Here is a 24,354-nt window from a genome sequence, read left to right as displayed (position 1 = left end):
ATCAAAATGGAAAGAAAACCCACTGTATGGGAGAACATCATTGCCAATGATACATCAGATAACGGGATAATTTCCAAAATATATAGAGTACCCATACAACTCAACAAAAGAAAGACAAAGAACCCAATTAAAAAATGGGCAGAGGAGCTGAATAGACACCTCTCCAAACAGGACATACCAATGGCCAAGAGACATATGAAGAAATGCTCAACATCACTAATCATCAGAGAGATGCAAATTAAAACAACAATGAGGTATCACCTCACATCTGTCAGAAAGGCCGCCATTAACAAATCATCAAACAAGTGTTGGCGAGGTTGTGGAGAAAAGGGGAATCTAGTACACTGCTGGTGGGAATGCAGACTGGTGCAGCCACTATGCAAAACAATATGGTGTTACCTCAAAAAATTAAGAATTGAACTGCCATTTGACCCAGTGATCCCACTTCTAGGAATATACCCTAAGAAGCCTGAAACACCAATCAGAAAGAATATATGTACCCCCATGTTCATAGCAGCACTATTTACAATAGCTAAGATCTGGAAACAGACCAAGTATCCATCAGTAGACGAATGGATAAAAAAGCTGTGGTACATATACACAATGGAGTACTACGCAGCTGTAAGAAAGAAAGATCTCCTATCCTTTCAGACAACATGGAGGGATCTGGAGAGTATTATCCTAAGCGAAACAAGCCAAGCAAAAAAAGACAAATATCACATGATCTCACTTATTGAGGAATATAATGAACATAACAATCTGAGAAATAGGGTAGACCCAGAGACGTGAAAGTAGGATACGGACTGACAACCCTCAGAAGAAGGGGTTGTGGGGGGAGGGAAGAGACAAACCACAGAACTTATATACATGTACACATAAGCAATGGACATGGACAACAAAGCCGGGGACAGGGAGGAGGGTGTCAATGGGGTAAAATAGGAAAAGCATCTGTAACAAAAAGAAAAAGAAAAAAGAAAGAAAGAAATTACGTGGCTCAGACTAGAGATGCTGCATTCAAGCAGACTGAAATAAAAACATTTGCTATATAACTTAGAGGTGGAATAGACAGTAAAATGAGATAGTACAAATCCTTGGTTTCAGCCTTAAGTAACATGGTCAGTAGTGTTGGGGGAGAGATACGTAGTCATACCGATTTCATACATGTTAGGCTCAAGCGGCCTGTAAGATACCAAAACAGAGATGTCTAAGCAATAGGATATGCAACAACTTAAAAAAAAAAAAAAAAAGACTGATATAACAATGCAAGTCACTTAAGACAAATGTAAAATAGAAAGATTATCTGTGTGAAATAAATGTTATGCAGGCATAAATAGAAATGCTAGATTTTAAGGCAATTTTAAGACCATTAAGATCAAACAAAGAAAAAAAGTAAAATTCACTACAGGGCCAGAAACCAATAGATGAAATAAGTTTCACCTTGCTTGAAGCCTATACTTTTTCTTTTAAAATACAAACATAAAAAATATGATCTTTACTTTCTATCTGAATTGTGTTTTATCATTTTATAGTACTTTCACATATTTTACTTTATTTAATCTTATACTTAAGTCTCATAAGAAGACTGAAATCTATGAGGATTTACTGGGTATACTTATCATTTTATAAATAAAGAAAATGTGATTGTCTGAGGTTAGCTTGACACACAGGAATAAGGTCAAAGCCTAGGTTTTTTGGTCCCCAGTCTATAGGGTTTTTTGTTGTTGTTGTTGTTTTTTATTACCATATAGTCCTAATTCTTGATCTATATTTTATAGTAATTATTATTTTTGGCAACTTTATTTGGCAATATAAATTTAAATAACTTGAAGAAAAAGTGACCTTTACATAGTAATACTATTTTTAAATTTCTGGAGTTTAGATAGTATATAAAGCTTTAAGCAACTTGCCATAGAAACTGCAATAATGCCTGAGACTTTTCATCAAAATACAAACTACATTCGATAGTATCACTCCTGAAAGCCCCCTGGGAAATAATGGCTTTTGGATTCTGCAAGTCAGCGTGACATGGCATGCAAAACTGCATCTCATGCTGAGCCAACCAGGAAAATATATGTCATCACTATGTGACATTCAGAATTTCATCTGGAAACCATAATCTTGTTCTGACTGCTACAAAGGGGAGGCGGAGGGAGACTGCATACAAAACAATTTGGTTGAATTTTTGCTGAAGTCTTGCCAGTTCATGTAAAAACTAGAAGTAAAAGAACTCTATATTCAAAAAACTTTCAATGTACTTATTAACATCACAATGTGCTCTCAAACAACTTTAAAATTAACTCAGTTTAAGTTATATGTTAACTCAAATTAATAAATCTCTACAAAAAATATTTACAATAAAAAAGTTACAAAATTAATAAACTGTGTAAAGCAAAACTGTTTTGTTCAAAATTGTACAAACAAAAACACTCCCCAACTCCTTTCCCCTAACTGCACAAACTCTAGGTTAATAAACAAACAAAAAACTATTATAAAGTCTGTAATTTATCTTATAAATAACAGGTCTTTCTATTCTAGATTCTTTTCCCACCCTGCCCTCCAGATCATGTGCACAATAACTTCATAATCCATTTACCTTATTCCTACCAAAACAGAAATGTGTGAATGTGATTTAGTCTAAGTAGTATGTTATCAAAATGTTGTATTTGCAACCTTCTGAGACTAACTGTAACATGAAAAATTAGTAGACATAAACTGGAACAGATGACTGACTCTCAAAAATTATCCCCAGGAGCCATGTTTCTGCTATCCTGACATTTTCTGGTAAAACATCTCATGCCCTTGAACATGGAGGTGGATACATGACCCATCCTGGACTGCCACTGGGCCAGTCATAGTATCTAACTTTCCTGGCCACAGTGACTGTCTAAGATGTATGCACATTATCTAAGATAGGCCAAACAAAATTCTCCTCAGGTAAGTTTTCAACAGATAGTAGATCTGCGATTTGTTTCTCTTTGATCATAGACAGTTATGTATGTGAATCCAGAAGTGCCACAGCTTTGTACACTGCAAATATCAAGAAACCTATGTTTAATAAGAGAAAATTAAGCCAACACAAAAAGATGGGAGTCCTACGGATATGGAGCCTGGCTCTAAGTCATTCCAAAGGAAAGATCTATCTTTGTCTTTTACTATTTTGGTTATGGGAATTGATAAATAACCCTGAGTTTTTAAATTTTACTTAAAATCATTTGAATACAGTTTCGGTCTCTTGCATTTAGAGAGCCCATTCTAATTTAGAGGGTAAAGGGGGGATAAAGGGTGACAGAAGGAGACTTGACTTTGGGTGGTGAACACACAATACAATATAAATATGATATATTATAGAATTGTACATCTGGAACCTATAAATTTTATTAACCAACATCACTCCAATAAATTTAATAAAAATTAAAAAACAAAAAAATGTGTCTTCCCTAGTAAAGGAATTGCCTATTAATTAGGGGGAAAAGCGGGCAATATGTTAGTAGTTGTATCAACCCAGCCCTTTCATTACACAACCTGCATAGGCTCCAAAATGCCCCCAAATGCTTTAAGCACATCATCAAGCTTACCTTTCCATTTCCCAGACTTTAAGAACCATCCAGCCTCGCTCCCCATATAGCTTACCTGGTTCTCACTCCTTTCATTACTATATTCAGTGCTCATTATCCAGATGAATCACTGCCTAAGTCATCATATTCAAGATGCTATTGGTTTTTATACTCCTCTAATCTTTTTTTGTTTGTTTGTTTGTTTGTCTATTTTTTGGTGCATGGCCCTGCCGGGAACTGAACTCGGGACTCTCTAGTCTGTAGCCGACGCTCCAATCGCTGAGCCAAACCTGCCAGGGCTACTCCTCTAATCTTTTATCTGGCCCCAGAACATTACTTGAACTACATTAAGCAATACTGTTCTCAGTTTGACTTCACTCCTAGGGACCCTCCAACCTGGACCCTATATGAGGGACTTTCTCTAGGTAATCCTAAAACTTCCAAATAAGAACACCCATTACAGGAGTGTCCTTCAGATATGTGGTCCACAAAACTACAAGACCATCTACTAAGCTGTTAGGGAAAAATATCTATTCATATTTACTTTTATCTAAAATTAAGAAAGACACATTGTCATTATTTAGTAATATAGAGTGATATTGAGTTCCCATGTCAGAAGGCCACAGATAACATTATACTAAGTACAGTCGGCCCTTGTTTACTGCGGTTAATCAGTTCCAGACTCCACTGCGATAAATGAATTTCCGCAAAGTAGGATTCTTTATTTATATACAATCGTCCCTCACCACTTCGCGCTTCGACTTTCTCAGCTTCACTCTATCCCGGTTTTTTCAAATACTATACTGTATATGCTATAATATATCTGAGAAAACAGCGATAGAATGAAGCCGAGTAAGTCAAAGTGCGAAGTGGCGAGGGGCAGCTGTATACCGAAGGAAAAGCAGACATTTAATAACAACAAACTGTCAGGGGCCCTTCATTCTTTCATTTGTTTTCACTTAATTGTGGCTTATTATAACTTGTTTATATATACACAGTTAATGAGATGTACAAATTTTATTATCTACTTTTAATTAAACTAATCTTCACAATTTGGTTACATAGTTTCAAAAGATTCCTGTAGCCCTGGCTAGTTTTTGCTCAGCGGTTAGAGCATTGCCCTGCAGACCAAAGAGTCCCGGGTTCAATTCCGGCCAAGGGCATGTACCTTGGTTGTGGTTCATCCCTGGCTCTGGTTGGGGTCGTGCGGGTGGCAGCCAGTCGATGTCTCTCTCTCTCACATCGATGTTTTTCTCTCTCTCTCTCCCTCCCACTCTGTCTGAAGATATACGTAAAAATATCCTCGGATGAGGAATAAAAAAAAAAAAAAGATTCCTGTAAAAAACACATGCCCAAACATAAGTATTAAAGATACCACAAATTTATTTAAAAGAAAAAGGCAACACCTTGAGATTAATTTGGAAGAATTTTTTATTTATATAAGGGCAATGGAAATTTACCAGCCTATATCAACAAACACCCTTCCAAAATGGATGGGACTGCCCTGGCTGGTTTGGCTCAGCAGTTGGAGCGTCGGCCTGTGGTCCAGAGAGACCCGGGTTCGGTTCCTGCTAAGGGCACGTACCTCGGCTGCAGTTTATCCCTGGCCCTGGTTGGGTTGTGCATGTGGCGACCACTTGATGTCTCCCTTTTGCGTTGATGTTTCTCTCTCTCTTCCTCTCTCTCCCTCCCGCTCTAGCTGAATAAAAACTGGAAAGGTGTCCTCGGGTAAGGATAAAAAAAACCAAACAAACCAAAAAAAACAAAAATGGATGGGACTGAAAAAGAAATGCCCTGAGTGTATCAATGATACCCCTTTCCCTCTTGGATCCATGTATATCAGTAAAGTGGCTATTCAATTTTGTCAACCACTAAAATCAATTATTAAAACAAACTGAATAAAAACTAAACCTTTAAAAGTTATCATAATGACCCTGGCTGGTGTTGCTCAATGGCTGGAGCTTCGGCCCGCACACCAAAGAGTCTCAAGTTTGATTCCCGGTCAGAGGCACTCACCTGGGTTGTGAGTTCTATCCCCTGCCCTGGTTCGGGCACATGCAGAAGGCAACCAATCAATGTGACTCTCTCACATCAATGTTTGTGTATGTCTCTCTCACACCCTCTCCCTCCCTCCCTTCCACTCTCTCTAAAAATCAATGGAAAAAATATCCTTGAGTGAGGATTAACAATAATGAAAGTTATACTAACAGTATTAAATTTTATTTTAAATATTTAACATATTAATCTCACTGAAATAATGTAGTATTAATATTTTATCAGATTCATAAGATTTAAATGGTAATAAAATTAAAATGATTTGGTATGCTTTATAATATATTAATACACTGAAATATATTTAATACATAAATAAAAAATGATATACTCTAGATGCTTGCTCAAAAAAAATTTTTTTTAATTAGTTTGTTTGGTTTTGTTTTATTGAGGACGCTTTTGCATTTATCTTCAGATAGAGCAAGAGGAAGAGAGGAGGGAAGAGAGAGAGACACACACATTGATGTGAGAGACACATTGAGTTGTTGCCACATACACGATTCCAACCAGGGCCAGGGACAAACTGTACCCTTAGCAGGAACCGAACCCAGGACTCTCTGGTACGAAGACCAATGCTCTAACTGCTGAGTCAGGCTGGCCAGGGCTGCTCAAAATTTTTTACTGATAGGAATTCACTAAGAAACAAGTTTGAAACTAGTACTCTAATGGTGAACTATTTTCAAATAATTTGTGTTCTCTGTACTTATTTTAATTCATGCTCTCTTACTATTTAGTAATGCTTATAACAAAATATAAACCTCAGCTGTTTTCAAGGAAACCAAAAACATTGATTTTGTTTATTTTATTTTGATCCAGGCTTGGGCTAGGACATATAAAAAGGGAAGGAGTGAGGTAGTGATAACAATAATCCAAGTAAAATAACTCCATTAGGATGTAAATTTTCTTTTACATTTTTATTGTTGAGAGTATTAATTTCTCCACATTAAAATAATTTAGCTTCTAAAGTTATTTCCTTAGACAAAATTCAGTGGTCTATTTCCACTTTCAAAGTAAAAATGAGAGTAAAATTTGAACACATTAAAAGAAATCATGCATAAATAAATCTTCTGCTTTATAGTCCTAGATAAATAAAAAATGAACCGAGGATATAGAAAATAAGAATTTTAAAAACTAAATATGAAATGATTTCTTGAGAATTGAGGTTCTAAGAAGGAAAGACATCATGTGCATGCTTTACAAATTGCAGTACATTTAAAAATAAAAATAAATGCCTTGGCCAGTGTGGCACAGTTGGCTGAGCATCCTCTCATGTACTGAAAAGTCACCAGTTTGATTCCCAGTCAGGGCACATGCCCAGGTTTTGGGTTTGATGCCCAGGCTGGGTACTTGCAGGAAGCTACCAATTGATGTTTCTCTCTCACATCAGTCTCTCTCTCTCTCTCTCTCTCTCTCTCTCTCCCTCCCTCCCCCAACTCTCTCCTCTCTAAAGTCAATAAAAACATATTTAAAAAAAATAAAGTCTAGTTTGCTTAACAAACTGAACACATTCTTGAAATTAATCAACAAACACTAACTATAAGATATTCTGCTGGATACACTAGGAGACACTAGAAAGATATAAATTATATTTACTTGAGGAGTCCTCATATGAACACTAGTAATTCAGGTATGTTGTAGTGCCAAGAGAGTAGCACAATTATCAGATATGTATATAAAAATTATCATTCAAACGATGGAGGAATGTTTCATGAAACATAAACAAAAATCTAAGTGTTAAGAAACTCTAGTCTATGGCTACAACCATTTAGAATAAGGCTGATATATCACATAATCATCTGGCATCTTTTGAAATCCTTTAGGAAACTAAGCTTAAAATTGTCTGAATATAAATTATGCTCATTACATAATTTAGAAATAACTTATAAGATAATTTGAATATTAAGTATCATTTTAAGCTCTTCAGGATGTTTACACTTTTCTATAAATTTTAGGATTAGAAATAAAAAATTTTCTTACAAAGTACAAAAGGGGAAAAACAATTCAATAAATCTATATTTTCATTAAGTACTCTACTGCTTTCTCAATGATATTTTCAAGTTGTTTTATTTTAGATGTACTTCATTAGATATGCTTCATTTCATTTTAAACCTTTTTCTATTCAAAGAAAAAAAGATTATTTAAACCACATTTTATCTGACAGAATAAAATTGCATATTATGCATCAGTGTCGACTACTCTCATGATTTAATATTTTCCAATAAAATATCTAATCGCATAGAAATGGAATTTTATGCAAACTATATGGTTAAAGTGAGAAACTTATACAAAAATATACACAGAAATATATTTCTTGCATATTAACACTAATTTCACATTATAATTAAGAGTATACTTGCTCAATATTCAAGCTTAATCAAATTAAGAATTGCCCTGGATGGTCTGGCTTGGTGGTTAGAGCTTCACCCTGCAGTCCAGAGTGACCCAGGTTCATCCCGCTAAGGGCATTCACCTCAGTTGCGGATTGTCCCCCGCCTTGGTTCAGTAATGCAGGTGGCAGCCACTTGATGTGTACCTTTCACATCGATGTTTCTCTCTCTCTCTCTCTCTCTCTCTCTCTCTCTCTCTCTCTCTCTCTCTCTCCCGCTCTGTCTGAACAAAAAATAGAGAAATGTCCTCGGGTGAGGATAAAAAAAAAAATGGCTTAACCATTTTTAGATGAATAACTATGTTTGTGTGACCCATTTAACTTATAGCCCACAATATTTAAAAATGGAGGAGTCATCAATGGGGGAAAAAGGATAAACATCTGTAACAAAAGTAAATTAATAAATAAAAGTTAGAAAACCAAAATACATTAGTGCATTCAGGAACAAGCAATTATTACTAGCAAAGATTGCATATCTTCCTACTTGAAACCATCTTATGAGTATTATAACATGGCAAACTGTTTTTTTTTAAAGGAAGGTATAGTGTAATGTCATGCATTATTTTCTTAGAAGGAACATATTTCTTGTATGTGAAAAACAAGGGGCTTACCTTGAAAAAATTATACATTTCCTAGCCTCTTATATTCTCTGAAACAGTGTAAGAAAAGAATACTTATCCTGCACATGTATTCGTTTGAAGAGAGAAAATTAATTAAATTGACTGATAATGGTATATATTCTTATCTTCTTACCTCTGATTGCAAAGGAAAAGGCAATTCTCATGACTGTTAAAACCTACATCTGTTTATATTCTGCTTCGTCTATGATCTCATTGTATAAATTACACCAACTTCACTGTATCTCCAATCTTCTCTCCACTTTACTTCTCTGTAACTATAGGCATACCCAAGTGTCTATATAGTCAAATTTCTTGAAAGAGTGATATGCATAGGCTGTCTCTCTAAGTGATCAATTCCCATTCATTCCCTAACAAAAAAAGCTCCTCTGGCCAAATGACATAGTTGATTGAATTTTTGCAGCCCTCAGCCTCACTGTTCTTATGACTCTTACAGCATATCATGCAGTTACCCACCATCATCATCTTGGCATTCTTTTTTCCCAATCCTTACCCAAGGATGAGTTTTTATTGATTTTTAGAAGAGGTAGGGGGCAGGAGAGAGAGAGAGGTCAATTGGTTGCCTCCCGTGCACACCCTAACTGGGCATCGAACCCACAACCTTTTTGGTGTAGGGGATGATGCTCCAATCAACTGAGACACCTGGCCAGTGGTGGACACTCTTTTCAAGTCTCTCTCTCTCTCTCTCTCTCTCTCTCTCTCTCTCTCTCTCTCTCTCCACACACACACACACATACCCCTTTGTTGCCTACTTCTCAGAATGTTTCTCAGTCTCCTCCACTGGCTCCTTCTTCTTACCCTTTAATGAGGAAGTTGCTCAGAATTTATATTGGGCTTTCTTCTCATCTTGCTCAGTATCATCTCCCTGAGAGATCACACAGGGTGTGTGGCTTTGACTATGATTCATATGTTGATGACTCCCAAACCAATACCTCTTGTGAAAAATCCAAGCTACAACTCAGATGTGAAAACAGTTTTACCAGCTCTGTCTTCTGATATCCTCATTAACAGAAAAATATTTTCAAATTTTCTTCCCAAACTCAGCTTGTGACATTCCATTTTAAGTTACTGTGGCAGAGACTGCTAAATCACCTTTAATATCCACTCTCTCCCTTTCTTTCATAGTTAGAACCCACACATTCTGTCCAGGCATATGGTCTGAAAGAATACAAACTATATTCCTGATACCTCTATGCAGTTACATATAATCATGTGACTAGCTTCTGGCCAAGAGTATATAAGCAAAAGTGGAATGTCAAACTTCTGAATAGTTTTTAAAGAGATAGGGAGTTCCCATTCCTCACTCATTTCTGCTCACTGAAATGCATATATATGATAAAACCACTGAAGCATCATTGTGAACCATAAGGCAAGCCTGGCATTCAGGCCACCCATTCTGGGATAGGGAAGAACCTGAACTTGGAGAGCACTCATACCTTGGGGTACTTACCAAGCTTTCACATGAAAGACAAACAAAATTCGATCGTGTTTAAACCACTGTTACTGAGGGTTTTCTGGTATTTTCAGCCAAATGTACCTCAATCTTAAATGTTATAGCTACATTATTGAACTCTTAGTTCAAAATTACTATATTTTGAAACGAGGTCAGAAAAAAATACAATTAGAAATATTCTACCTGGTAACTCAACTTCATTATCAAAAGGAAAATATTTTTTTAAAGTAGTCTGAAACCTTTCACTATCTGTAATATAAACAAAATGCTTTTTAAAATTTCAGAATTTTTCATATTTTTCTTTGAGAACTAAATTGGATAGTATTTCCTGATAAAAAAAAATTTAAACATCTGAAACATCAAATTTTTTTATTAGAAGCAAAAATTATTCTGAGATATAGTTAAGACTAGATCAAGGAACAAAAAAATATATGCCAATAGTTTCACTTTTGAGTCTAATAGAAAAACTTAGCTGCATCATCAAAGTGGTACCCAATTAAAGAGAAGCAGAGCCTCCCCTGCTCATCACAGAGGTTAGCAGTATCCCAATATATCCATATTGGTAGCTCTAATGCAAAATTCTTTACTCTATTAGTCCTACAGAACTGGGCTGAAAATTTAGAAAAATTCCTTGACAAAAAAAGAGAGAGAGAGGGAGCAATGTGGGCTGCTCATATATTAGTTATTAGAAGGAAAGTAGTGGATGACTAAATTTGCAGACATGATTTTTAGGGCTGGTTATGCCACTAAGGAATGAGACAAGGGGAATAATAATCACAGAATGACTACTATAATCTGGAACTTTAGTTTACAAAGTCTTACTAAATAAATATGTTTAACCTTGGATAGTCTCTAGACCTTTTTATGACTCAATCTCCTTAATTATACACTGAAAGTGTTATATAACTAACTCTGTATATTTTTCTTCCTTTATTCTATTGCTATATTTTCAAGTTTATTGATAACCTCTTTTGTAATATCTACTGATGATTCTACTCAAGGAGGGTCTCACTTCAGATTTTTCATCTCTAAAGTTGGGCTGGTTCTTTTTTTTTTTTTTTTTTTTTTTTTTTTTATCCTCACCCGAGGACATTTTTCCATTTTTTGTTCAGGTAGAGTGGGAGGGAGAGAGAGGAACAGAGAAAGAGAGAGAAACATCGGTGTGAAAGGGACACATCGAGTGGCTGCCACCCACACGACCCCAACCAGGGCCGGGGACAAACTGCAACCGAGGCACGTGTCCTTAGCGGGAACCGAACCCGGGTCTCTCAGGACCACAGGCCGACGCTCTAACCGCTGAGCCAAACCGGCCAGGGCTGGGCTGGTTCTTTTTTATATCTTCTACTTCTCTCTAAAATGTATTAATTTTTTCTTAAATACTTGAATATAGTATTAATACCTGTTTTAATGCATAAGTATTTAATATATTTGCTAATTCCATCATCTATGTCATTTCTCAATGTATTTCTGTTGGTTATTTTTTTTCTCCTGGTCAAAGTTTCCTGCTTCTTTGCATCTCTAATAGTTTTCTTGTAGTTTATTTTTTCTTTCTTATTGAATTTATTGGGGTGACATTGGTTAATACAATTATACAGGTTTCAGGTATACATTTCTATAATACATTATCTATATATTGTATTGAGTGGTTGACACTGTGATTTTTAAGTTGTTACATGTCTATATCTTATTGTATTCCTCTTAATAGCACTGGGCTTCATTTTGTCAGCAGTTAACCTACTCACCGTTTTAGTTTCTTTTTTAAGCTTGTTAAAAGTAGGTCTAAGGTAGCCTTTACACTATGGATAGTTTAGCTCCACTACTAAGGCATGCCACTCTTGGTTCTCTACAATATTTTGAATGATTAATAAGAATTGTATACTATGGACAGTAGGAACATGAATGCCTTCCAGCCCTGTGTGAACTCTGAGAATCATTCATATCACAGCTCCTTGGTCACCCTATGCCCAAACTTTTGGAGTCTTATCCTATACATGCATGTCTTACTTTCAGACTTTCAGTAAATACTTAAGAACGCTATTGCTGCTTTCTGGAACTCTTTTGCTGAACAGATTTCTCCCTCTGGAAATTTGTCCCCTAACTACCAGCCATCTCTGCCTCATGCTTCTATCCCTCTGCTTCCTATAACTTCAATTCAGCAAGACAGCTGATCTCAATTTGATATACAGTCCTCCCTCACCACTTTGCACTTCGACGGTCGCGGCTTCATTCTATCGCAGTTTTTTCAAATACTATACTATACTATACTATACTATACTATACTATACTATACTATACTATACTATACTAGAAAAAACTGCGATAGAGTGAAGCCATGACCATCGAAGTGCAAAATGGCTAGGGATGACTGTATATAAATAAAGAGTCCTACTTCGTGGAAATTCATTTATCACAGTAGAGTCTGGAACTGATAAACCACGATAAACGAGGGCTGACTGTATCCCACCCTGTTCTATGGTCTGGAATGTGCCTTTACCAGAAAGCCATGACAATCCTTGTTTGTTTCCCTTCCATGAGGATCACAGTACTATATTGCCTATTGTCCGATGTCTACAAACGTTTTTTTCCTCCCATATATTTTTGACCAGAATGTAATTACAGCAGGAATATAAACCTAGTCCCTGTTACTTCATCATGATCAGAAGCTAAAGTTCTATACTTTTCATTTGTGGCATTATCTCTTACAATTTACATCATTAATTATCACATCTTTGTTATTTTGACAGTATTTAAGGAGTCCAATTAAAAGGCCTTCTATTATTTTAATTATGTACTTACAGATCTTTAGACTTGATGCTAATGAATAGTATTTTTAAATTTTTTTAAAAATTGATTTTTTAGAAAGAGAGAGAAAAAGAGAGGTAGAGAGATGGAAACATCAATGAGAGAGAACATCGACTGGCCACCTTCTGCATGCCCCCCACTGGGGATCGGGCCTACAACCTGGGCATGTGCCTTGACCAGGAATCAAACTGGCAACCTCTTGGTGCACAGGTCAACGCTCAACCACTGAGCCACACCGGCCGGGCTGAATAGTATTTTTAAAGCTATCATTTATGGAGTATCCTGCCTTTTATAGTTTTCATTTTCACTACAGACATTTTTGTCAAGAGCCCTAAATAATGTTCATAAGGTTTCCCAAACATAGGGTAAACAGATGTCCTATCTCTTAGGGTTTCCATGTTTTGAAGGGTGCACAGATTCTCTGGAAGATCATTTAGAACTCTGTAGTAATACATTATCTTCATGTGAAACATGACTTTATTCTGGCTTCGCCTGCGCTGTGTGCCTGCATCACTAAAACAGTGCTGTTCTGCTGTCAACACATCTCCAGTCATTAGTCACATGTTCCCACTGCAGGGAGCTACTCTACACTGGTCAGTTGAGATTGGAAGAGAAAGATGTCTGTTTCATGCTGAATAATTACAAACCGAGATCAAGCCCAGTGCTTAATCAGCTAGCCCTGGTCATCATGTGCCAAAATTACTACATAAATCATTGGGGATGAACTTAAGCCCAACATTGGATCTTAGGTTGAGATTTATAAAAATAAAAAAAGTATTTTAATAAAAATTCAATCAAAAATTAATACTAACATTTCTCCACTGTAAAATGCAGTAAAAAATTTTAAATGTGCCCTGGCCAGTTTGGCTCAGTGGTTCAGTGCTGGCCTGTGGACCAGAGAGTCCCAGGTTTGGTTCCTGCTAGGGGCACATACCACACAAAAAAAATTTTAAATGTGTATTTCACAATACTGTGAATATACTTAATACTACTGAACAGTACACTAAAAAAGGTAAAGATGGAAAAAGTAAAACAAAAATAACATAAAAGATGTGTAAAAGGTTAGGAATACCTTACCAAATTCATTATAGTTCACAATGCAATGTAAATAATAATAAAAACAATGATAACTATATTCAGAGGTAGATAAAAATTCAAAGGATTTATAAAACTTTTTAAATTTAAAACCAAACAGGAACTATACAGTCTAATTAAAAATAAAACAAATCTTTTTTTTTTAATCCTCACCCGAGGACATTTTTGCATTCATCTTCAGATAGAGCAAGAGGGACAGAGGGAAGAAGAAAGAGAGAGAAAAATCGTTGCTAGAGAGACACATCAACTGGCTGCCATTCACATGACCCCAAAAGGGGCCAGGGATAAACTGCAACCAAGATACATGCCCTTAGCGGGAACTGACCCTGGGTCTCTCTGGACCGCGAGCCGAAGTTGTAACCGCTGAGACAGACTGGCCAGGGAAAAGTAAAACTTTTTGAAACTTAATTCTAATTAAAGCATATGCTTGGCAGAGAGCATTCTTAAGAAAAGGGAGAGCACTAACACCAAGGTTTCCAGAAAAGTAAAAATGGTGAGCATCCAAGGGGAAAGACACGTAAGTCGTAAAGAATAATTGTTATACCCAGTGCTTTTTACCCCCTATAAATGCACACAGTGCCAAAACAAGGCAAGCACAAGGCACTAATTTAATGCTAACTGTTCATTGTTATGCAACCTTGTATAAGAATCTATATTTGGTGAAGTACTGATATTCTTACCTATAAGGAGAATACCTACCAGATATCTAACCTAAGTTCTAGAGACAGGGAAATACTAAAGACAGGAAAAGCAAGTAGCACAACTCAAAAGCAAAGAACCACAGTTCACAGTGCAATTTGAAATAAAGAACAATGTGTTATTTATATACATCTTCGTATTCTATGAAGTAACAATGAATGATAGGAAGCAGTTTTTTGGTTTACTTTCCTCAATATGTAATTAATATTAATTTCTTATAAAAATGGGAAAGTATAAGAAAGCAAAATATATTTCAAATATTAACTGATATCTTTTGTGACTTGATATTCTGATGAGAAATGAATTTAGATATAAAACTTCTCCATGCATATCAAATTCATATTTTTCTAAACTCTATGATATTTTCTTTTTTTTATCCTCACCTGAGGATATTTTAACATTTATCTTCAGACTGAGTGGGAGGGACGGGGGAGAGAAAGAGAAACATCGATGTGAGAGAGACACATAGAGTGGTTGCCACCCGCACAACCCCAACCGAGGCCGGAGACAAACTGCAACCGAGGTACGTGCTCTTAGCTGGAACGGAACCCGGTACTCTCTAGTCTACGGGCCGATATTCTAACCGCTGAGCCAAACTGGCTAGAGCTAAAATCTATAGTATTTTCTTTTCTTTTTCTTTTTCATCTTTATTGTTGAACGTTTTACAAATATTCCTCATTTTTCCCCATTGACCCTCTCCTCCCCACTCCCGCCCCCCCTTCTGCCATTTCCCACACTGTTGTCTGTGTCCATTGGTTATGCATATAAGTTCTTTGGTTTATTTCTTCCCACCCCCCAACCCCCTTCTCTTTGAGGTTTGTCAGTCTAACAACCAAATTGTACTTCTTAATTCCTTCACCTTTTTCACCCATTCACCCAAACCCCCTTCCATCTGGCAAACAACAAAATGTTTTCTGTATCTATGAGAATGTTTCTGTTCTACCTGTTCATTTTGTTTGTAGATTCCATTGTCCATAGATTTGTATTCACTGCCATTTTGTTTGTTCATATATTTTATCTTTTTTCTTCAAAAAGACCCTTCAACATTTCATATAATAACGGTTTGGTGGTGATAAATTCCTTTAACTTTTTCGTGTCTGGGGAAGTCTTTATATGGCCATCGATTCTAAATGACAGCTTTGCAGGATAGAGTAATCTTGGTTGTAGGTTCTTGCTTTTCAACACTCTGAATATTTCTTGCCACTTCTTTCGGGCCTGCAAAGTTTCTTTTGAGGAATCAACTAACAGTCTTATGGGAACTCCTTTGTAGGTAACGAACTGCTTTTCTCTTGCTGCTTTTAAGATTCTCTCTTTGTTTTAAACCTTTTGCATTTTGATAATGATGTGTCTTGGTGTGGGCTTCTTGGAGTTCATCTTGTTTGGGACTCTCTGTGCTTCCTGGACTTGTATGTCTGTTTCCTTCATCAAGTTAGGGAAGTTTTCTGCCATTATTATTTCAAACAGGTTTTCAATTTCTTGTTCTCTCTCTTCTCCTTCTGGCACCCCCAAGATGCAAATGTTGGCATGCTTAAAGTTGTCCCAGAAGCTCCTTACACTATCCTCATTTTTTTTTATTCTTTTCTCTTTTTGCTGTTGTGACTGGGTGTTTTTGGCTTCCTTATATTCCAAAACGATGGTTTGCTTCTTGGCTTTACCGACTCTACTATTGAATCTGTGTAAATTATTCTTTATTTCAGTTAGTGCCTCCTTCATTTCTGACTGTGCTTATTTCATTTCTGACTGGTCCTTTTTTATGCTCTTGAGGCCCTCACTATGTTCACTGAGGTTCTCACTAAGTTCATTGAGCATCCTTATAAGCAGTATTTTGAACTCAGCATCTGTTAGGTTGCTTATCTCCATTTCGTTTAGTTCTTTTCCTGGAGATTTTTTCTGTTCTTTCATTTGGGATCTGTTTCTTTGTCTCCTCATTTTGGCTGCCTCCTTGTGTTTGTTTCTGTGTATTACTTAACGAGAGGTATGGGGCTAGCTGAGATCAGATGCTGCTTGTTTGAAAGAATTTAGGAAAACCTGAAGCAGGATCCAAGACAGGCCAATCCTATGGTTAAGCAACTGGCAACAGCTTGGGTGGGCCTGAAAGTTGGGTGGGGCGGGGCCTCAGGGAATCACCAGGGCGGGCAACCAGTGTGAGCCAGGTTGCTGGAATCCCAGATATGGCGACTGTCTGCCGCCCCAGGGAAGGGCTCACCAAAGGAACAAAGGCCTCTGACAGCACGTTTGTCCCGGAGAAAGCCCCCTCTCCAGCCCTCACTCCAATGCCAAACAGCTCAGTTCTTCCCTGTATGTCTGTGGTGACCCTCGGCTGCCTCCCCTCCAAACTTAGAGGGAGTAAGTTCGATAATTCCGTGAGGGGAGCTGCCTGGGGCTCCAGCCGCCTCAGCCTCCCTGAGCCTCAGTTCCCGCTGGTTTTTCCAGCCAGAAGTTATGGGGACTTCTCTTCCTGGCACTGGATCTCTGAACGAGGTGCCTGGTATGGGACGGGGACCTCTCAGTCCTCAGAGAGAACCTTCACAGCCGAGGTGTCCTCCTGATTTTTATCCGCCACACGTGGGTGTGGGACCAGCCAGTCCGCCTCTGTCCCTCCTACCAGTCTGGATGTGGCTGCTTCTTTAATTCTGTAGTTGTAGGACCTCCATTCAGCTTGATTTCAGGTGGTTTTGAATGATGGTTGTTCTGCAGTGTAGTTGTAACTTTGATGTGGTTGTGGGAGGATGCGATACTGCATTTATCTATGCCGCCATCTTGACTGGAAGTCTGACATTTTCTATATAGTCCTATGTCATGTAATTTCATTTAAATAATAAGCATTTTCTGTCATCCTTACCCATCTTTCACAATTACTTTATATCAATTATCAAGTGTAATTTAAAGAACAGGACTAGTCCTGTCTAGTAGCCCTGTGTGTAGCTGTTGGCTGGAGCATTGGCCTGTACAGATTTCAGGTTTGATTCCTGATCACAGCATGTACAGTAAACAACCAATCGATATTTCTCTGTTACATCAATGCTTCTCTCTCCCTCTCTCTCTCTCCTTCTCTCTAAAATCAACTTTAAAAAATTAAAAAAGAAAAAGAACAGAACTAAATAAGAAAGTAGGAGGCCAGAATATGTGGTTAATATGTATATAAGATTAAATTTATTTTTATCATTTGACACTTAGTGGACATTTATTTATTTAGAGGTGATATTTATAAGCCTTTTTGTAAATAACCAGTTAAAGTGATGGTAACTAAAGGAAATAAATACCGAATTTTATATTAAAAACTCAATGCAAGTTATAGATAATCTTCCTATAATACAAAAAATAAGTGAAGCCTGGCCAGTTGGCTCAGTAGATTGACTGTCATCCCATGGCCTGAGAGGTCCCAGCTTGATTCCCGGTCTAGGCACATGCCTGGGTTGCAGTCTCAATCCCCAGTAGGGGGCATGTAGGAGGCAGCCGATCCATGTTTCTCTGTCACATCAGTGTTTCTATCTCTTTCTCCCTTCCTCTCTCTCTAAAAAAAACAATCAATAGAAACATAAAAAAATAAAATAAAATAAGCACAGGCATTTTTATCAATTGATAAAGGTAATCTCAACATAGTGAAATCCTGTGGGTACTGAAAGGTGAAATATCTAATAATTCAATAAAACATAAAATCATATTTTAGAAAAGTAATAGAGCACAGAATAATAGTTATGTATAACACTCCACAAAAATGTTATTAGCATATATATTATTGCTGTTAAATGTGAAGAAAATAATACTAACTTTTCCTCTAAACCACAAATGTTTGTTTGAATTTCCTTATGTACACAATATTTTAAATTCCTTCAGAGCAGACATCATGTCTTATTAATATTTCTACTCTCAATATCCCTTATAACAGAGTCTTTCCCATTACAGACATTTAATAAGTGGGTCTTGATTTATTGAAAATATAAACTTTTTATAATATGATTGTCAATGTGAGTTATATGAAATAAAGCTGAATATCTAAGAAAAATATTAACCTGAAGATAGGTGGCTTATTATCACAAACATTAGAGGTTACAGAGAAAACACCAATTAAAATTAAATCATAAAGTGCTTTTTTTCATTACACAATAAGGAAATAAAAGAAAATGTTTTACAGAAAAAAAAAGTATGTTATATATTTGCATGGATAGTCTAGCTCAGAAAGTAAGAGAAGAGAGAGGAAAGAAGACTGAGATGAACTGTCATTCACAAGAATTCACTTTAAGAAAAAACATACTATTGGGAGACAATTCTACATGTGTCTGTTGTGTTTTTGCATGTCTCAAAAGTAGAGGCCTGCCCTGACCGGTTTGGCTCAGCGGTTAGAGCATCGGCCTGTGGAACAGAGAGTCCCAGGTTTGGTTTCCGATAAGGGCATGTACCAAAAAAAAAAGTAGAGGCCTTTGTTCCCAATTGTGTTTTCAAGGATATTTGTATAGCATACATCCTCAGAAGACAGAACAATGGGCAAGTTAACTTACAGTCTTGCAAGGTACATGTAGTGCCTCCCTTTAGAAAAACAGTAGGCATATATTATCACTTCCTCAAAAGGGTTCCTATCCTGTAATGTAATCCACTGTATATAGTTAGTATATAGTTATTATAACTGTGGAAATTAGACTTAGGACAAGGACACAAGAAAATGCTAACACGCTGGTTAATGCTAATGTTGGAACTAATCAAATCCTTGTCTCCAGTCTAGGAGTCTCAAGTCTTTGGTCAGCATTCATGAAACTGTGGCCCAGATAACTTGATAATTTCTTAGTTTAGAGGTTGGGTAAAAATCACAGAACCTTTAGAGTTCTTGACACATACCTGTTATTGTTTTTGTTTTTATAGGGCTGCTGGCATATTCAGAGGCCTGATATGACTGTTGCTTTGTCAAGGGCGCACTGCCAACAGATGCCTCATCCTCCTTTCTTCTGCTAAGTGGCATAACAAGAGGAACAGCTATCACAGGCTGCTGGAGAAAATCAAATGAAAAACTAAATTATTTATTAATTCATAAGCAGTGAAGGTTTAACAAGGCATCGTAGAGGAAAGTCCTTCACAAGTTGGGGTTGAGACTTTATTATTGTAAATCAATTAGTCAATCCAACAACCAATCTCTCTCTCTTTCTCTTTCTCTCTCTCTCTCTCACAAACACACATATACACTCTTTCACAAATATATACTCACACTGAAAGACATAATAAATTGTACGTTACAATTTTGTATGAAAACTTGAAAATAATTGTAAATTTCAGTAAGAAGTGTAAAGATAGCATAGTAAGAGAAAATCAAAACTAAAATTAACTTTAAAAATTAATGTTAAGTAAAGGAGAAACATCTGTAACAAAAATAAAATTAAAAATAAAATAAAGAAAAAAATTAATGTTAATAGAAAATTAAAGGTTATTCTTATAAAATTATATTTTTAGAGACACAACTTCTATTAACTGATTATGTAAATGTTAATATGGACCACCCAATATTTTTTTGAGAATTGCTGAAAGTCTCTTTTGTCTGACAAAGTGATATTCACAGTATATTTAGATAGCATAGAAAAATATCTATAGTTAGAGAAGGCTGGAAAACATTATGATCCTATATTGAATGCATAAGTGCTGAGCTGAACAATAAAGCAGCTGTTTCATCTTTGTTCACTGAAATAAAGTCTGATGTTACCACTGATGACGCCCAATACAATCTTGTCAGATTTTTGGCAAAAAAAAAATGCAAAGGTATTTTTTTTAAGTTTGATACAAGATCAAAGATCAATGTTGAACTGGGTGGAAAACAATCATCAAATGTTGGGTTTTAGCCACAAACTGAGAAGGAAATTGCAGCTTGGGAAACAACAGATGATAACTGTAATACAGCTGCATCAAATGGTGAATCTTGAGGGGGTCAGGCAGGTTGCAGTAAAGTATAACATTACCCTAACCCCACAACAACCACACTTCTACAGATTCAATTTTAAGCCTCACCCAATTCATAGTACTTAATATTATTTAGATTATGAATAAATATTTCAATGACAACATAGATATGTTATAGATGTGATATAATCAATCAAGTTATGAGTTAGAGGAGAAAAGGCAAATTATTTTACAAGTTGTTACTTAATCTGAGTAAAAGAACAAGAAAGCTAATAATGGGAAAATGAGACAATTAACTATACTGTGGGAAACATCACAATGGAGAGTATCCACTGTCATATTAATACAAATCTAAAAAGGAAACAGTATTTAAGACCTAGATGAGAAACACTAAACATAATTTAAGTTTTGATTCATTTAGACTTCTTCATCTATAAAATAAGGAAGTGGAGAAGTCTACTGGAAAACCCCTTTATGCTCTAACATTTAATAATTCCATAATCCTTTGAATTTTTTGGTCATTATTTATAATCATGGAATACAACCAAGCACTCTTACAGCCAAATTCAGGATCAAAATCAATATGCAATAAATAATTAGAGAAAAATGTTTTGTTGCATAGTATGACACTGAATTCAAGCATACTAGGTGAAAGATGAGATTGATGAAAGTGATGGTATTGGCAATACTCAACAACCAACAAACAAAAATCTTTCGTTCATTGGCTAAAATTCTAGGTGCACTTCCATATAGGTAAAAATACAATAAAAGGCCAAACAAAAACCCTTTCTAACAAGGCTCTTATAAGTCTTCTACACAGCTATATTCCAAATACTACAATGGTATCCAACAGACACCCTCCATAAATATTTGCTGAATGATTGTTAACATAGGTGCTATGCATCAGGCATAAAGAGATACTGGATAGAAATGAAGATAAATGATTCCCTCCACTTTTCTGAAAATATGGCTACCCCAGTCAAAAATATCAAAATAAGCAGTATTTTTTTTTTTTTTTTTTAGCAACTTCCATTGCTCTGCTTACTCCTTCTACTTTCAGGTACTAAATATTCCCCCAAATTTCAGATGTACCAAAGCCCCAGATATTTCCTATTCTGGTCATATCAATATCCCATAATCCCAAAATACCTAAAGCCTTTGGTCACTCTTCCTACAAAATTTCCATCTTTTAATTTATTAAATGTAAAAACACGAGAAATTACAAAGAATAAAACCGCCCAAGGCTGTTAGTTTCTATTTTAAATAAAACTATTAATCTCAATATAACCAATAATTACTTGCTATTAACATTTTTTATGATTTTTAACAATTAAGTATTACATCATTTGATTATGCCATACTTTATTTATTCACTTCATCAGAGATCATCATTTAGGTGGTCTTCAATTTTATACTATTACAATTAATACTGCAACAACAGGCTTATACACGACTCCTTAGGTTCATATGAATGAGACCGTCAGAGCATACCTGTATCAAAAAGTGGGATTTTGGCCCTGGCCAGTTTGGCTCAGCGGTTAGAGCGTCGGCCTGTGGTCCGGAGAGACCCAGGTTCGGTTCCCGCTAAGGGCACGTACTTCGGTTGCAGTTTGTCCCCGGCCCTGGTTGGTCGTGCGGGTGGCAGCCACTCGATGTGTCCCTTCACGTCGATGTTTCTCTCTCTCTCTCCCTTCCTCTCTCTCCCTCCCACTCTATCTGTACAAAAAATGGAAAAATATCCTCGGGTGAGGATAAAAAATAAATAAATTTTTTTAAAAAAGTGGGATTTTGGCATTATAGGGTATGCTCATTTTCAATTTTATTAGATAATGTCAAATTTATCAATTTTCACTCACAACAATAGTATAAGAATCCTTCCATTTTCTGCATTTCACCATTACTGAATATTGGCATTTTTTTCAACTAACTGATTTTTATTTATTTCTATTTTTATTGGTTTTAGAGAGAGAGGGGGAGAGAGACAGAAACACTGATGAGAGAGAACATAGACTGGCCCCTCCTGCATGCCTCTCACTGGGGATTTGGCCCACAACCTGGGCGTGTACCCTGACCGGGAATCGAACTGGCGACCTCTTGGTGCATTGTTTGATGCTCAACCAGTAAGCCACAGCAGCTGGGCACAACTAAATGATTTTTAAAGTAAAGATGACTATTCATGAGTTGATAATTATTGAAACTGGGTGACAAAATCATAGGATTCAATTGTATTATGCTCTTAATTATCCATTTCAAAGAAAATTTAAGGTTAAAAGAGTAGATTAAAGGCATTTTTAAAAGTATATTTTTGAAATATGCTGAATTGTAGTAAAATAGTAAATAAGTGCTGATGAAAATGTATATAAAATGTATATAACTGTACAAAATTCTAGAAGCAAATTGGCAATATAACAAGGGCCTTAAAATATACTAAACTAAATACCTGGAGCTACTAAACACATTTCTAAAAATATATTCTAAGACAATAATTTTTTTAAAATGCAAGGATTTAGTTATGAAAATATTTACTCCAATATTATTTATAAATCTGGATGAACAGGACTATGGGTATTTGTTAGTTTCTCATTTTTCTAAAGGATTTGAGAAAGAGAGAAAGAAACATCGATGTGAGAGAGAATCATGGATCAGTTACCTCCCAAACATGCCCCTAACAAGGACAGAACCCATAACCTAGGTATGTGCCCTGATCAGGAATTGAACCCACCACCTTTTGGCTTATGGGACAATGCTCTAACCAACGGAACCACTCCAGCCAGAGCTGTTAGTTTATCTTTTAAATAAAACTATTCTTTTTGAACTCAGAAATATATATTTACATTTAATTTTAAAATGGTTATATAATATAAATAAAATTAAAAGTCAGAATCTTTGAAGGTGCTTGGTATCAATCAAATGAATGTCTAATTTACTTAAGCTGTTAGAACACTATTTGACCTTCAGGAATATCTGTGGTGTACTGTTGATAATTGCATCATTTATCAAATAAGCAATGAAGAATTTATAATACTGTGTAATATTATTCAGCCATAAAAGAAGGAAATCTTGCCAATGCAACAACATGGGTGAACTCTGAGGCATTATCCTAAGTAAAATTAGTCATACAGAGAATATGTGGAATCTAAACAAAAAAAGACAACCCATATACAAAAAAGACAATTGAAACAAACAAACAAAAATCCCCCCATGACCTAGTAAATAAAAAGAACAGATGAGTGAATGGCAGACGGTGAGGGTGGGGGATATTGGTGTGGGCAAAATGGGTAAATGGAATCAAAAGGTACACATTTCCAGTTATAAAATAAACAATTCATAGGATATAACATACAATGATGACTACAGTTAATAATACTGTACTGTATATTTGAAAGTTGCTAGGAGAGTAAATCTTAAAAGTTCTTATTATAATGAAAACATTTGTAACTATACTGGTGATGGCTGATAACTAAACTTATTGTGATGATCATTTCACAATATATACAAATATCAAATATTTATGTTGCACATCCAAAACTGATATAATGTTATATATTAATTACTATATCTCAGTAAGAAAAAAGAAGAATTTAGAACTCAATTTTTTAAAAATGATCCCTGCCATTAGTCTTACTTAGCCATCACCAATACTCTACATTCTGTTAGACTCAACTTTCTAAAATCCAAATCTATTTACATCAGTGTCCTATACTTCCTCTCTACCTTTCAGGATAGTCTCAAAACCTATCAATACAAATAAAATATTTTATGAATTGGTTTCCAATTTCTAACAGTCTCTTAAAA

The 24,354-nt window shown here is 35.9% G+C and overlaps 1 protein-coding gene across 6 annotated transcripts in view; it reads right to left on the bottom strand.

The window, feature by feature from the left end:
- The window catches only part of VPS13B (vacuolar protein sorting 13 homolog B), an 867,799-nt gene that overhangs the window by 497,135 nt on the left and 346,310 nt on the right, over window positions 1–24,354 (bottom strand). For all 6 annotated transcript variants that reach the window (XR_004959842.1, XR_004959841.1, XM_036263824.1 and 3 more), the window contains exon 21: window positions 19,513–19,660. Coding sequence is in view for 4 of the 6 variants with exons in the window: in XM_036263824.1 (XP_036119717.1) it covers window positions 19,513–19,660 (148 nt within the window). In the remaining 2 variants the exon portion in view is untranslated. The remainder of the gene's footprint in view (window positions 1–19,512; window positions 19,661–24,354) is intronic.

This window comes from Molossus molossus, unplaced genomic scaffold (genome assembly GCF_014108415.1).
Source record: "Molossus molossus isolate mMolMol1 unplaced genomic scaffold, mMolMol1.p scaffold_m16_p_16, whole genome shotgun sequence".
Classification (NCBI taxonomy): Eukaryota; Metazoa; Chordata; class Mammalia; order Chiroptera; family Molossidae; genus Molossus; species Molossus molossus.
This window is presented reverse-complemented; position numbering and strand designations above follow the sequence as displayed.